At 35.3% G+C, this 16,635-nt stretch overlaps 1 protein-coding gene across 1 annotated transcript in view; it reads left to right on the top strand.

The window, feature by feature from the left end:
- SYT14 (synaptotagmin 14) overlaps window positions 1-16,635 on the top strand; it is a 201,054-nt gene that overhangs the window by 183,622 nt on the left and 797 nt on the right. Inside the window, exons 7-8 of the mRNA XM_041767006.1 lie at window positions 12,916-13,105; window positions 15,604-15,660. Of these exons, the coding sequence (XP_041622940.1) occupies window positions 12,916-13,105; window positions 15,604-15,660 (247 nt within the window). The remainder of the gene's footprint in view (window positions 1-12,915; window positions 13,106-15,603; window positions 15,661-16,635) is intronic.

Genomic DNA, 16,635 nt, shown 5'->3' with positions numbered 1-16,635 from the left:
GTGGTTTTGATTTGCGTTTCCCTGATGGTAAGTGATGATGAGCATCTTTTCATGTGTCTGTTGGCCATCTGGATGTCCTTTTTGGGAAAATGTCTGTTCATGCCTTCTGCCTACTTTAATTTGGATTATTTGGGTTTTGGTGTTGATTTATATAAGTTCTTATATGTTTTGGATACTAACCCTTTATCAGATATGTCATTTGCAAATATCTTCTCCCATTCCACAGGTTACCGTTTAGTTTTGTTGATTGTTTCCTTTGCTGTGCAGAAGCTTTTATTTTAATGTAGTCCCAATAGTTTACTTTTTATAGACAGGAGACCTGTCTAGAAAGAAGTTGCTGCCTGTGTTCTCTTCTGTGATTTTGACAGCTCCACATTTAGGTCTTTCATCCATTTTGAATTTATTTTCGTGTATGGTGGAAGAAAGTGGTCCAGTTTCATTCTCTTGCATGTTGCTCTCCAGGTTTCCCAACACCATGTGTTGAAGAGACATTCTTTTTCCCATTGGATATTCTTTTCTGCTTTGTTGAAGATTAGTTGACCATACAATTGTGGGTTCAGTTCTGAATTTTCTCTTCTGTTCCACTGATCTGTGTGTCTACTTTTGTGCCAGTGCCATACTGTTTTGATTGCTTCAGCTTTGTAATAGAGCTTAAAGTCCAGAATTGTGATGCCTCCAGCTTTGATTTTCTTTTTCAAGATTGCTTTGCTATTTGGAGTCTTTTGTGGTTCCAACTTATTTTAGGTTTGTTGGTTCCAGCTCTGTGAAAAATGCTGATGGTATTTTGATAGAGATTGCATTAAATGTGTAGATTGCTTTGAGAACTATAGACATTTTAATAATATTTGTACTTTGAAGCCATGAGCATGGTATGTCGTTCTATTTCTTTGTGTCCTCCAGTTTCTTTCATCAGCGTTTTATAAAAGTTCTCAGGGTACAGAGTACACCTTGGGTTAGTTTTATTCCTAGGTAGCTTATTGTTTTTGGTGCAGTCATAAATGGAATTGATTGCTTAATTTTGCTTTCTGCTACTTCATTATTGGTGTATAGAAATGCAACAGATTTCTGTACATTGATTTTGTATTATACAACTTTACTGAATTCCTTTATCTGTTCTAGGAGTATTTTAGTGGAGTCCTTCAGGTTTTCTATATAATCAAGTCATCTGCGAGTAGTAAAAGTTTTATTTCATATTGATTTCGATGCCTTTTATTTCTTTTTGTTGTCTGATTGCTGTGGCTAGGACTTCCAGTACTGTGTTGAATAAAAGTGGTGAGAATGGACATCCTGTCTTATTCCTGACCGTAGAGGAAAAGCTCTGTTTTTCCCCATTGAGAGTGATATCAGCTGTGAGTTTTTCATAGATGGCCCTTATTATGTTGAGATATGTTCCCTGTAAAGCTACTTTATTGAGGGTTTTTATCATGAATGGATGTTGTACTTTGTGAAATGCTTTTCCTGCATATATTGAAATGATCATATGGTTCTTATCCTTCCTTTTATTAATGTGATGTATCATGTTGATTGATTTGCAAATATTGAACCACTCTTGCAACCCAGGAATAAATCCCACTTGATTGTGGTGAATAAATTTTTTAATGTATTGTGATATCAGTTTGCTAGTACTTTCTTGAAAATTTCTGCTTCTGTGTTCGTCAGGGATATTGGCCTGTAGTTCTCTTTTATAGTAGTGTCTTTACTGCTTTTGATATCAGAGTAATGCTGGCCTCATAGAATGAATTTGGAAGTTTTACTTCCTTTTCTATTGTTTTGGAATAGTTTGAGAAGAATAGATACTAACTCTTCTTTAAATGTTGGGTAGAATTCACCTGTGAAGACATCTGGTCCTGGACTTTTGTCAGTTGGGAATTTTTTGATTACTGAGTCATTCCTTTGCTGGTCTCTTCAAGTTTGAAGTTTTGGTAGTTTATATGTTTCTAGGAATTTATCCATTTCTTCTAGATTGTCCAATTTGTTGACGTATAGTTTTTCATAATATTCTCATAAATGTATTTCTTTGGTGCTGGTTGTTATTTCTTCCCTCTCATTCGTGATTTTATTTATTTGAATCCTTTCTTTTTTTCTTCTTGATAAGTCTGGCTAGAGATTTATCAATTTTATTCATTTTTCAAAGAACCAGCTCCTGGTTTCAAAGATCTGTTCTATTGTTTCTTTTAGTTGCTGTATCATTTATTTCTGCTCTAATCTTTATTATTTCCTTCCTTCAGTTGTCCTTAAGCTTTGTTTGTTGTTCTTTCTCTAGCTCCCTTGGGTATAAGGTTAGGTTATTTATTTGAGCTTTTTCTTGCATCTTGAAGTAGGCCTGTATTGCCATACACTTCCGCTTAGGACCACTTTTGCTGCATCCCATGGTGTTTTCGTTTTCATTTGCTTCCATGTATTTTTTATTTCTTCTTTGATTTCCTGGTTGACCCATTCATTGCTTAGTAGTATGTTTAACTTCCATGTATTTGTGGTCTTTCCAGATTATTTCTTGTGGTTGAGTTCTAGTTTCATAGCATTGTGGTCAGAAAAGGTGCATGGTATGACTTCAGACTTTTTGTCTTTGTGGAGGCCTGTTCTGTGACCTAATAGGTGATCTATTCTGGAGACTGTTCCATGTGCACTTGAAAAGTGTGTATTCTTCTGTTTTAAGACGGGATGTTCTGAACATATCTTTTAAGTCCATCTGGTCCAGTGTGTTCATTGTTTCCTTGTTAATTTTCTGTCCATCGATGTAAGTGGGGTATTAAAGTCCCTTATTATTATATTATTATCAATTAGTTCCTTTATGTTTATAATTAACTATTTTATAAACTTGGGTGCTCCCATGCATTGGGTACATAGATATTTACAATTGTCATATTTTCTTATTGGATTGTCACGTACCTATATGAAGTAGTATCTTTGTCTCTTGTTACAGTCTTTGTTTTAAAGTCTAGTTTGTCCAATATAAATATTGCAGCCCTGGCTTTCTTTTGACATCCATTTGCATGATTGATGTTTCTCCATCCCCTCACTTTCAATCTGAGGTGTCTTTAGGGCTAAAATGAATCTCTTGTAGGCAGCATATAGATGGATCTTGGTTTTTTTATCCATTCTGACACCCTGTGTCTTTTGATTGGAGCATTTAGTTCATTTACATTCAGAGTAATTGTTAATAGATATATGTATTATTGAAATTTTATTACTTGTATTGTCATTGTTGCTGGAGATTTTCACTCATCTTTTCTTATCTTTCTCTCATGTTTTGCTGATTTTCTTTAGCAATATATTTGGATTTATTTTTCTTTATTCTTTACATGTTTGTTAGTGGGTTTTGATAAATGGCTACCTTTAAGGTTTATATATAACCTCTTCTGCAAATAGCAGTTTATATAAAGTTGGTGGTCGTTCAAGTTTAAACCCAGTCTTTTCTCCTCTTCTCCCCATGATTTAGGTATATGTTATTATATTTTATATTTTTGTGTGTGTGAGTTCCTCAATTGACTTTTACAGAAATATTCATTTTTACTGTTTTTGTGTTTCCTGCCTTTATAATGTCACTTTTGGTCTCAAGAAGGTATAGTTTTAAATGAGAGGTAGGATAAAGCTTATTGGGAGTATAACATGTGAATAAAGGATTTGGAAGAAAGGAGTAGTTACTTATGTGCATATCTGGGGAAAGAACATTGCAAGCAGATGGAAGAGCCAATCCTGAGAGCCCAGAGTATGTGTGTTGTTAAAAGGAACAGGAAGGAGGCCTATTTAGCTAGAACTCCATGATTAAGAAGTAGCATATTAGAAGGTAAGGTAAACAAGGCAGTCTCTTACCACTCCCATCCCCCAAATCTGTATATTTGGATACTCAAACAAAAAAACAAAAAAAAACTTTCTAAATTAACTCAGAGGAAAAAACATAATGGAAATGAGAAATAGTTAGAATCAAACAAATGAAAACACTATTAAATTTGTGTGTTACATCTATAACAGTATTAGAGGGAAATGTATAGCCTTAAATATATTTGTAAGAAGATAAGAAACAGTGCAAATTCTTCCACCTAAGGAAGTTTGAAATGAAGAATTATTGAAAGAAAAATAGTAAAGAGATTTAACAAAAACAAAAGTTGTTTTTTTTAAATTACTAATATAATAGGTAAACACCTGGAAGTATTTATCATGAAAGAAAAATAAACAATATGTTAAATGAAAAGGAGGACATAATCACAATTCAGTGGAAATTTTATTTTTATTTTTTTGAAAATTTTGTTTAATTGAGAGAGATCATGTGTGCATGCACACAAACAGGTGGTGGGGAGTGAGAAGCAGAGGGGGAGGGAGAGAATCTCAAGCAGACTCCATGCTGAGCCTGGAGCCCCAACAGAGCTTGATTTCACAACCCTGACATCATGACCTGAGCCAAAATCAAGAGTTGAGTGTTTACTTGCCTGAGCCACCCAGGTGCCCATCAGTGGAAATTTAAAATCATAAGGAGAATAACTCTAGGAAAACAAACTTGAAGACTTTTTGAAATGGGCAATTTTTTTGAAAAATATGAATTTCTAAGAAGTCATCTAGGAATCGTAGAAAACATGAAAAGACTTGTTACCATTAAGAAATTCAATCAGTCGTCAAAAAATATTCTCATAAAAGAAAGAGAAAAAGAAAAAAAGATGGTTGAGTTTCAGAGGCAAGTTTTACCCAACTTCAGTGAACAAATAGCTCTCCCAAAATAATGCCTATTTGATGAAAAACATACATGTATGTATATATGTATATGGTTACATATGTATATGTGCATAAGTGTATATTTTTTTTTGCTCAATTCAACTTAACTGTCTAATTTGGGATTTCTGCATATATGTTTATAAGTGAGATTGGCTTATAATTTTCTTATGTTCTTCTTGTCTAGTCGGTGTCAAAATTATACAAGTCTCAAAAGAGAAGCCGAGTACTTTTCCTTTGCATCCTCTGAAATAGTTTATATGGCAGTGGAGTTATCCGAGAGCATGAGAAAAATCTATGAACTTTATAAACCAGTCTTACAAGCGTATATACAAGAATGTCAAATTAAACATGTTCCAATTGACCACAGCAAGAAAAATAACATATGCATATATGTGCATATGTGTATATACATACCTATATATGCATCTTAAAGCAAGAATTTTGCATGACCATTTCTACGTGATGCTGTCATCAAGTACTGAAAATATAAAATATTTTACTTTTACTTGTTTTACAATTAATTTTTTTTTAAGATTTTATTTATTTATTCATGAGACACCCAGAGAGAGAGAGACAGAGACACAGGCAGAGGGAGAAGCAAGCTCCATGCAGGATGCCCAATGTGGGACTCGATCCCAGGACTCCAGGGTCACACCCTGGGTCGAAGGCAGGCGCCAAACCGCTGTGCCACCCAGGTGTCCCTACAATTAATTTTTCTTATATCTCAAACCTTATCAATGCATTTTCAGTATTAATATGAGATGACTTTGTGAGAGAGAAAAGGAGAATTTACTACTTTTTCTTTCACTCTCCATCACCTAACCTGAATGTCAGAGCTGTGCCCCAGGAGTATAGTAGCATAACAGTCCCTTTTGCTGAGCCATCTTTTCCTCCTCCTTGGCTCTCACAAGGCTGATGATTGCAGACCCCAGCCAGCAAAGGGCATGAGGGAAGTAGCCACAGGCCACAGCAGCATCATGAGTGGTCCTCAGGAATGTGGGTGACAGACCTCACAGAAGGCCGAGGGGAGGAAAAGCAGGGACGAATGACCTAGCACACACACCTTCTCCTTGTGGTCACAGCCTCCAGATTTTGCTTGGGAGACCAACCCACCTCTGTACTTCTGAAGTGACTTTATTCCAAAGCCCTAGAATTAAATCTCATGGTTCTGCTTTGAAGCGGTCAGGATGCTGTCTACCTGAGAATAAAGCCAAATTTGGGTAACACATTCGTAAAATGGACAAGGAGAACTAGTTCCTAGTGGCCTGGGTTAAGGTGTGGATCAATGAGTACCTGAAGCCATCTCCTCACTAACTATTGTGTTATGGATACACAATAGTGTAGGCCAATAAATTCCCTTGTGCCACTTAACCTAGTTGGATGCTCTGGCACTTGCAACTGAAAGGATCCTGATTCCAACACTATGAAATTTAAGCTGTCCACACACCCCTGGCTCACTTGTAAGTTATCCTTTGGGGTCATTCAGTATCTTTACCCCTACTCACATACAGAATGCTTCTCCTTTACACTGGACAGGGGAGGGAGTGGAGGCGGAAGTGGGGCAAGATTTGGAGCAGTGACACTTCCCCGAAACTGCCTCTGCTTATCTCCTCCTTCCCTAGCATGATGAGTATCTTGAGTATCTTGGGGCTGGGAAGGGGGCCCTGGCACCACTGTGTCAACAATGCAGCGGGTGACTTCCCTCTGGTCACACTACAGCACCCTCTGCGTCCTCATCACCCCATTTCCAGAAGAGTGTAATGGAAGCATTTCATGTGTAAATTACATTAAAAACCAGAGAATATCTTCCAGCCACAGTGAAAATAAATTCAACAAATTATTCAAATTTATAGTAATTATCATTGCACAGCTCAGCAGCTTTACCTTAAAAATACTGGCTATAAGTGGTTACAAGTAAGGTGGAATCAATTTAGTATTCATAAAAAGCCTAGTACATTTCCTTAATAGGAATTATATTGTATTTTTGATCTTACAGTTTTTTCCCTCTATATTTGCAAGTTCCCACCTAATTTTAACCTATTAGCAACATTAAGGACATGTAATGTGTGTCATAACCATTAACAATGCTTGTGATAAACATTATATAGAGTTTACTCATTTCTCTGAAAAATTCAATAGACTTCTTTCTGTTTTCACAGAATTGCTTATAATCCTCCACCCTGGGGCAGAGGACTGGGGGAGGGCACGGTGGGGGGGTGGGGGGGGAGGAGGAGAGGAAGTATTAAAAAGAAATTTTAAAAAACACCTATGTTAGATGGAAAGAAGATATACTTTACTTTGGGGAGCCTGTGGGACTATTCCTTTAAGTAGACCTAATTATGATTGGGATTTGTTTGACTTTGGGTTAATCACCCACAGTTACTGCAACCTAGGCAAGCCCCAGTTATAAATTAATGATGGGGTCTGCAGAGAGAGGAGACATTCCTGAGCATACACCTAATGGAGCAGCATGCCCTGAGGACCAGTCAGAGGAAAGATGCCACTCGGGTATATAGGATCTGTATTTAATTTGCCTTTCAGTTGGTCTATTTCTATAGTTATTCTGCACTGTTCCTCTTGCACTCCGGGATCTCCTCGGGCTGCCACCCCTCTGCCCATCTCGGATGGGCATTCCACCAATGGTGGTGGGAAGGCCACAAGCTTGGCACTTTTTCTAAGGTGCCAAATAAATTCAGAAGGAATTATTTTAGACAATAGTGTTCTGTGTTTTGTGTTTTGTTTGTCTCTTAAACACTACTATATTTCAGCAGGGCTTCCTGAAATAGAATGTGATCACCAAGGATCGTATCACTCTTGCTTTTTTGTTGGGCTTGGAGACAAGGACATTTTTGCAGCAGTAAAGTGAGAACAGAAGTTGGCTGTTTTCCTTAGAAGCAAGAAAGGCCTTTCCCAGGACTTTCTTGGTACATCACTTTGTGGCGCAAAATTGGCAGTATGACCTCTGTGTTAATAAGAAAATACTAGATTCACGTGTTATTATCTGACAGTAGGTTAATGTGAAAAATACTGTATTATGAAAAATGTATTTCACAATATTCTAACAGATGCTGCTAGTATAATGGCCTAATGTAGCAAATGCACCAAATGTGCTTGAGCATGTTTTTGACACTATTTTCATAAGTGATGATATATCCTAATTGAAACTTACTAAAATTATGTTTTCTCCTCCAACTGTCATGAAAACATACCAAACTATGTGTTTTGTATACCCATGATTTAGGAATATAAGATGTATATTCCTTTTGGCTTTCTCCTCTGTAATTGAGAGTTAGATTTGAAAATATGAGATGTTATCCCTCTGAATACTTGTCCAGTGAGTCAATTCAGTTCCCAGGTATGCATTTATTCTCCTTAACCACTTGTACAGCCAACAGTAGACTCGAAGATTTGTAGAAAACATTTTTAGATTTTTTTTAAATCTGAAAAATCTACATCTAAAATGTTTTAGATCTAAAAACCCATTATAGAAAATAGTGTTATCTTTTTTTTTTTTTTTTGAACTCGTGGAGTTAATTCCCTTAGGAATCTTCAAAGAAAGTTCTAAATATGTATTTTTATCACCACACATTAACTTGTGTATATATTGTGTCCTTGTATTGCATAATTCTTTCATTAAGCCTTTTATCTTTTGAAATCCAGTGTGCATTAGAAAAGTATGAAAAACAGGGCAGCCTGGGTGGCTCCGTGGTTTAGCGCCGCCTTCAGCCCAGAGCGTGATCCTGGAGACCCGGGATCGGGTCCCACGTCGGGCTCCCTGCATGGAGCCTGCTTCTCCCTCTGCCTGTGTCTCTGCCTGTCTCTCTGTGTGTTCTCATGAATAAATAAATAAAATCTTTAAAATGAAAAAAAGAAAAGTATGAAAAACAGAAATGTACAACCCATGTAATTTCAATCCAGGTCAAGAAATAAAACATGACCAATACCCCCAGATACCCCCCTCATGCCCTTCCCAATCACTGTATCTTCTCTCCCTCATCCCTAGACTTAATCAGAATTTTGACTTTTACACTAATCAACTTTCTTGATTGATTTATACTTTCACCACCTATTTATGCATTTGAAATACTATGGTTAAGTTTTGTCTGGTCTTTGATTTTTGGGTTTTTTTGTTGGGGTTGCTGTCCTTGAAATTTAAATAAATGGAGTTAATACAACCAAGTATCCTTTTAGGTCCAACATTTTTTACTCGAAGTCATGTTTGTAAATGTAGTTATAATTAGTTTTCATTGCTGTATAGCATATACAGTATCATTGCTGTACTGTATGAACTCACCACAAATTATCCATTCTGCTGTTTGGGTCTCTTGTGAATAATACTGCTGTGGACATTCTTTTGTATGTCTTTTGACAAACGCACAAATTTCTGATGGGTATATACTGACAGGTCATAAGGTATGTGTATTTTTAACATTTTTTAAAGCCGTATTACTCTGCTACCAGAGGGATCATGCAAGTTCCCATTATTCTGTGTCCTCACCACACTACTGTTTTAGCCTGTTTGTTGTGTAGTGATACCTCTTGGTTTTAATTTCCATTTCCCTGATTACTAATAAAGTTAAACAACCTTTCATATATCTATTGGCTGCTCTTCTGTGAAATTGCTGGTTCAAATATCTCGCTCTTTTTATATTGTGTTGTCTTTTTCTTATTTGATTTATAAGTGTTCTTTATGTATCCTGGATTTGAGCTGATTGTGCACTATAATGTGTTGTACACGTCTCTCACACCCAGTTGTTTGCCTTTTCACCATCCTAAACGTTTCTGCTGAAGCTCAGAAATTCTTAATTTTAATGTTTTCAGGTTCACCAAGTTTTTCCTTTATGATTAATGCTTTTCTGTCCTCTTTAGAAATTCTTTCCCTACCCTGAGATTGTGAATATAATCCCTTATGTTAACATACACCTCTATCATTTTGCTTTTTATTATTTAGATTCAGAATTGACTTTGTTATGTTTTGAGGTAGGGGTTAACTTTCATTTATTTCTGGTTGGATAACCAACCAGTTGTCTTAGCACTATTCATTAAAAAGTTGATACTTTTCCCACTGCTTTGTAGTTCCACCCATGTTATAAATTAAGGGTCTGTGTGTATCAAGGTTAATTTGTAGGCTTTCTGTTCTGTTAGTGTATTTTACATTGTTTTTATCACATCTTAAATAATGCAGCTTTATGATAAATTTTTATACTCAGTAGAGCAGTGCATTCTACTGTTATTTTATTTTATTTTATTTTATTCTATTTTATGGTGGTAAAAACATTTAATGTGATGTCTTGTGCTTTAACAAATGTTTAAGTGTACAATACAATATTGTTAATTAGAGGCACTACATGGTATAGCAGACCTCTAGAACTGATTCGTCTAACATAACTGTAACTATACTCATTGAACAGTATCTCCCCATTTTCCGCTACCCCCACCCTTTGGCAACCAATATTCTGCTCTGTGCTTCTGTGAGTGTGGCTATTTTAGATATCTCATATAAGTGGAATCATTCAGTATTTGTCTGTGCCTGGCTTATTTCACTCAGCATCACGTCCTCCAGGTTCATCCATATTGTCACATATGGCAGGATTTCCTTCTTTTTCTAAGGCTAAATAATACTGTGTTGTATGTATAGACCATGAGCACTTCAGGATTCGCTTGTCAAGCTCCACAAAGAAATCTGTTGAGATTCTGACTGTTATTCTATTTAATCTATAGGTCAATTTGGAGAGAATATTACAAAATTGGGCTTTCTAGGGATGCCTGAAGGCAGCTCAGGGCTTGATCCCAGAGTCCCGGGATTGAGTTCCACATCAGGCTCTTTGCATGGAGCCCGCTTCTCCCTCTGCCTGTGTCTCTGCCTCTCTCTGTCTGCCATGAATAAATAAATAAAATATTTTAAAAATTAAAGAAATAATAAAAACAAAAAACAAAATTGGGCTTTCTAATACATTACCATAGTATTTCTGTGTAGCACTTCTCAGTTTGCCTCTATCCAAAGTGTAGAGACCTCACATATCATTGTACATTTATTCTTAGGTATTTTATATCTTATGCTCTAATAAATGCTAATTTAAAAATTTTTAAGAAAATTTTAAAAAATTTTTTTTCAATTTTTATTTTAAAAAATAAAGTCCCACACCCAGTGTGGGACTTGAACTCATGATCCTGAGACCAGGAGTCACACACTTGACCGACTGAGCCAACAAGACACCCCAAATGCTATTTTTGAATAAATTTTATTTTCAGATTTGTTGCTGGTATATAGCAATGTATGGAATTAAAATATTTACCTTTTCATGCAATTGTAATTCATCTATGAACTTGTTTAGATTTCTTTTGTACGTAATTACATAATCTGCACATAAGGACAGTTTTATCTGCTTCCTTCCTTTCCAAATCATTATACATTTTGTTTTGTTTTACTTTATTTTATTGTGTTTAGTAAGGCTAAGACCTTCACCAGCTAGAATCTCCACTACAGTGTTGACTAGATTTGGCACCATTGTCACATCCCCAATTTCAAAGGGAGAACATTCAAAAAATTTCTATTGAGTACGATGTTACATTTTGCTAGATTTGGTTTGCCAATCATTTATTTAGGGTTTTAAATCTAAGTTCATGAATGAGAAAATTCTGTAATTTTATTTTTTTATAATGTCCTTGTCAGGCTTTGGCTTTAAGGTTTTGCTAGATTCTTAAACTGGAGAGTGTTTGTGTTTCCCCTCTTTCCCTGCTATCTAGAAGAGCTTTCATAAGACTTGCAGTATTCATTAGAACTCACTAGTGAAGCCCTCTAGCTAAAGTTTTTTAGTTTTGTTTTTTGTTTGTTTTGGAAGGTTTTTAATTATAAATTCAATCTCTTCAGTAACACTATTCAGATATTCTATTTCTTCTTGTGTGCATATTGGTTAGTTACAGTTTTCTAGGAATCTGTCCATTTCATCAGAATTTCAAATTTGTTGGAAGAAAGTTGTTTTTACTATCCTTTTTTGTTTTCGTGGTCTATAGCATATGTAGTGATGTCTCCTTTTTCATTCCTGATATTCGTTATTCGTGCCTTCTCTCTTTCTTCTTAAATTAGACTCTCTAACATTTATCTATTTTTATTACTCTTTTCAGATAACTTGTTTTCATTATCATTTAGTTACCATGGGTTATTTCCAAATATATAGGGACTTTCTTCTTTACTAAAAGGTAGTTTTGATTTCTAGCTGATTAAAAGACCTATTCTGAATGATTTCTGCCATTTGAAAATCCTTGCTATTTGCTTTATTTTTGTAAATTTGTGAAAATAACACTGCATGTCTGAGAAGATGTATATTTCATAGTTGTGGGGTATGGTGTTCTACAATTACCATTAGGTCAGTTTTGCTTATTGTGGTAGTCAAATCTTCTGCATATTTACTGTAATTGTCTGTTTGTTTGGTCAGTTGCTAAAAGAAAGTATGCTAAAATCATCCCCAGTGGTTGTAGATTTGCCTGTTTCTCTTTCTACTTCTGGCAATTTCTGCTTTCTATATTTTGAGCCCCTGTTACTAAATACATGCAAATTTGGACCTATTTTATCTTCCTGGTAAGTTGCAAGTTCAAATTGAGTTTTTACCTCTTCATCTCTAGTAATGGTTATTGCCTTAAAGCTAACCTTGAGTGTTACTAATGTAGCTACAATTTTCTTGTGGTTATTAATTGTATGATAACTTCCCACCTTTTCAACTTTCTATTTCTCAGTGTTTTACATATATTGACTTATAAATAGCAGATAGTTTTTTCTTGTTTATTTAATCAAAGCTTACCAATCTTTGTCATTAAAGATACAGTTAAGACATTTACACTTATTGTATTTGAGTCTAAGTCTGTGTCAGTCTTTAAAAGTAAGTCTTTAAATGACAATTTTTCACATTCCAAAAATAGTTCATTAACACCTATGAGTTTAAGAAATTTATCCTCTCTGACTTGTATATAAATGTGTAGGGATTTACATAACCTTCTCATGTCCTGTTATTTCTTTGACTGCTATAGAATGAAAAGAAATCCAGGGACTAACGTACACTAAGAACAACATATCTAATCTAGTGTTTTGGGAATTTCGCTTGCAGCTCTTGTCTTTGTGATTTACCTAATTCTAATAACACAGCATTAACGATGTATCTCTTAAAATATCTTTTTTACAAAACACTATAAAGATTTCATTCTTGATTACAGGGCTGTGACTCCCAAATGAGCGTGTCAGAAATGTCCTGTAGTGAAAGTACATCCTCATGTCAGTCTCTTGAACATGGCTCAGTTCCAGAAATTCTCATTGGCCTGCTTTATAATGCCACAACTGGAAGACTATCCGCAGAAGTGATAAAAGGCAGCCACTTCAAAAACTTGGCAGCAAACAGACCACCCAGTGAGTGAAAAAAAAAATTTTTTTTTAATTCCTATGTTTTCTGCACTTGTGGGACTCTCAGTGTTAGGGACCTCAATACTATCATTTAGTCTTAACCGATCAAAATGAAATGGTATAATCATCAGCTAATCCGTTTCATGTTTTCTATTCCCAGTCATTTGGGAAGTAGACAAATTTGAAATTCAAAATATTGATTGTAAGATGACAAGACTTTTAATTTTTCATAGTGTCTGCCAAATAAATTATCCCTATCAGAGCCATTATCTTCCAATGCTAGAAAAAGTTAAAGGGTTTTTTAAAGTTAGTAGTATTCCACAGATATGGTCAAGAATATGTATGGCTATTGGTGTCAGCTGAAGAATGATGTTACGTTTTCTGTCTGTATGCAGTACTATGAACTAATGTTAATATTTCTGTATTTTTTTCTCTTTTCTCCATTAAGATAATTTAAGAAGAAACTATTTCTTCACGCTTTTCCTCCTTTAATATTATACATCAGTACTGCCAGCAGAGTCTTTTCTTAAATAGCTTGGCTTTTCCTTTACCAGGACAAACAAAATAAGGAATAGTTTGACATTTCCCCTAGATGCGAGAAAAGAGTGAGATGGTAAATCTGTGCCCTGGTCTATATGCCTGTCACTCCTCTCTCCTTATCTCTCTTCCTGCTCATGGAGGTGGGGCCGGATTATGGGAGTGCAGAGAGATTGTCAGTAGACCGCAACACTGTTGGTCAGTATCTAAAGAAATAAGCTGGGAATGTAGCAGCTTCTTTATACGTCTCTGAAATTAAAGATGTTAGTGCCCAAACTAAAGAGTTGAAAGGAAACCTTGCATAGTAGTAGTGGCCACCTTAAATTTGCTTAAAGATTTCTCTTAAGGCCATCTTTTTACTCTGAGTCTCCAATAATTATTGAATGAAGGGAAACTTCTTCCACCCTTGAATTAAATTATTTACCTCCAAATATCCTCAACATTGTCTTTTTAATTCAAGTGAAAAGTCACAAAAATATATTTGGTTTTCCCTAAGTAATATTGGAAACCATGATTCTTACAGATGTCATAGAGTGTATCTATTCCTGAATTCAAAGTCAGAAGGCCAAAATTATGTTTATCTTTCTACCCTTGGATGAGTAACTCCCCTAAGTCTGTTTTCTCATAAGTCAAATTAAGGTTGTGACTGTGAGACTCCAATCAGATAAAGATGCATAAAAGAAAGATGGACTTATTATTGTCCCCTTTCTCCTTTCAGAAGGAAGAATTCAGAGGGAGGAAAGAACCAATTCAATTATTAGAATAAACAGCTTTGGAAGTGGGACCTGGGTTCTCTTTATTGGTACATAGAATGCAAACTCAAATGACCTGGGAAGTAACTTCAATGAATAAACTTGGCAGGTGAAAGATAAAGAGTGTGGGGAGGCATGTGACAAGTGCATACCCTGCCTCAAGACATTCAGATTCGAAACTTTTGAACACTATAACAGATAACAAAATATCTTGTGGGGATACATCCTGCCAACAGCTATCAGTTTGCCATTCCTGCTTTAGCTAGTGGTTTAATTTTTTGACAAATATTTAACTTGAGATGCTAAAAAAAAAAAAATAGCAGAATGGAATGATTTGTTTGCCTTCCTGTCTTTGTTTGTACCCACTCTGATAGAAACAGAAAGCAGAACTAAAATGAAGGGAGGGGGCAGTGGAGGCAGAGTGAATAATAAACAGGTTGAGAGATTAGCATCCACAAGACTTCGAGCAGGTGTTTTCAGGTTAAAGAGTAAGTCAGAGCAATTTCCCTTATTTTAGAATTAGATCTTCAATATCAGGGTCGTTAATGGTGTTAGCTGGGAGGCAGCTTGTAGGTAAATATAAGTCGACATTAAAATTAATTGTATGAAGTGGAGTATTTATAAAGTAAAATATAATGCAGTTTCATCAATCTGTCTTAAGCTATATATATTCTATGAGATTGTTCTAGGCCTTGAACTGTGTTACTGACTAAATAATCCAAACAAACAATGGGAACATGCCAGAGCAAAAATTTCGATAGTCCTATTTTATTTTGTTTAACTTAATTTTATCTTACATTGAAAAGTAATGGAAGTGTTTGAAATCCTTAATATTGCATGGATAAACTTCAGTACTTCGCATAATAGTAATCCTGTGATAACTTTTATTCAGTCTTTTATAGTCTGATAATTTGCATGATTCTATGTTCAATGTGCTTTAGACCAAGAAGATATCATTATAAAGATGTTCCCCCTTTAAAACAGTGTAATTTTTGTCTTAAGATTACACAATGACCTTAAAAATTCTCATTCCATGAAATTTACCCAACACCCCTTTTGTTCAACCCCCCTACCTGAATTAAAATGCTAAAGTTTTGTGTTCTTCCACTCCAGTGAACAGTGTTTCCTCTTTAATTCTAACCTTTGACCCTCTTTCACCCAACAATTGACATCTGGTCATTATTTCTTTTACTGCTTTCCACCCCCTGTTGTCAGATGGACTGTTCTGTTGTCTAAAACACTTGATAGGTGGACAGGTTTATATAATCCGAGGTGAGTTCCTGTAGAGGCTAATTGGATGTTGTCTTTTCATGCAAAAACAAAATACCCTAAAACTTGCCAGCAGTGAAGCTGTCCACCATGTTGGTTTCCAAAAAAAAAATGCACATTTATTATCTGTGGTACTTTAAATAAAACTAACTTAGAATTTATCTCTGATTATGGATGATGGTATACAGAGTACGTATAAAATAAGCAAAACTTTTTAAATTAAAGGTTTTATTTTTCATTTATTGTATTTTGATTCATACAATAGATATTTCATGAGAAATATTGCAATTTTCATTAAAATTAATTGAAATTTTGATATGAAGTACACATGATGGATCACCATGCTGAAGATCATTTGCATGAGTCTAAAGAACTTGAAAACACAGTTGTTTGAAGAGAGGGTTTATCTCCCAAATAATCAGCCAATGAACTGTTATGTTTCACTTTGTACACTAAACATCACATCAATTTTTTTTGTAACTCATGAAAATAGTTAAGAATACCATACTTTAAACTTCACATTAAATTCTGCCAAAAAAGAATCCTACAGTATTTATTTTAACTATCCAAAAAGCACATTAAATGTACTCTTGCATGAAATCAGGAGAAAGTTTTACTTGATTTGCTAAACTTTGAGCCCTTAATGCATTTGGCTTCATTTTGGCCCTTTTAAATGTTTTTAAAATATATTTAAAAACCACATCCATGCAGAGATTTTTTTGACATTTCATCCTAAGCTGTTTTGATGTCATCTTTGCATTCTTGTCTTCTTTTCCTCTTTACCATTTGCCTTCATTTCTATTTGTTTGTTTATTCTTATTCTCTGAAAACACAGTGGAATGCTTGACAGTGTTGTGGCTAATTGAGCTTGCTAAGTGTTTATTAATGCTATGACGTCCTGCTTAGTGAAGCTAAATGGGGATGGGCTTGGGCGGGGGTGGGGGTGGGGGGAAGGATTGAGGGTGGGAGGGTGGAGGA

This window comes from Vulpes lagopus, chromosome 1, assembly GCF_018345385.1.
Source record: "Vulpes lagopus strain Blue_001 chromosome 1, ASM1834538v1, whole genome shotgun sequence".
NCBI lineage: Eukaryota > Metazoa > Chordata > Mammalia > Carnivora > Canidae > Vulpes > Vulpes lagopus.
Note: the sequence above shows the minus strand (reverse complement) of the source record. Positions and strands in the feature narration are given on the sequence as shown.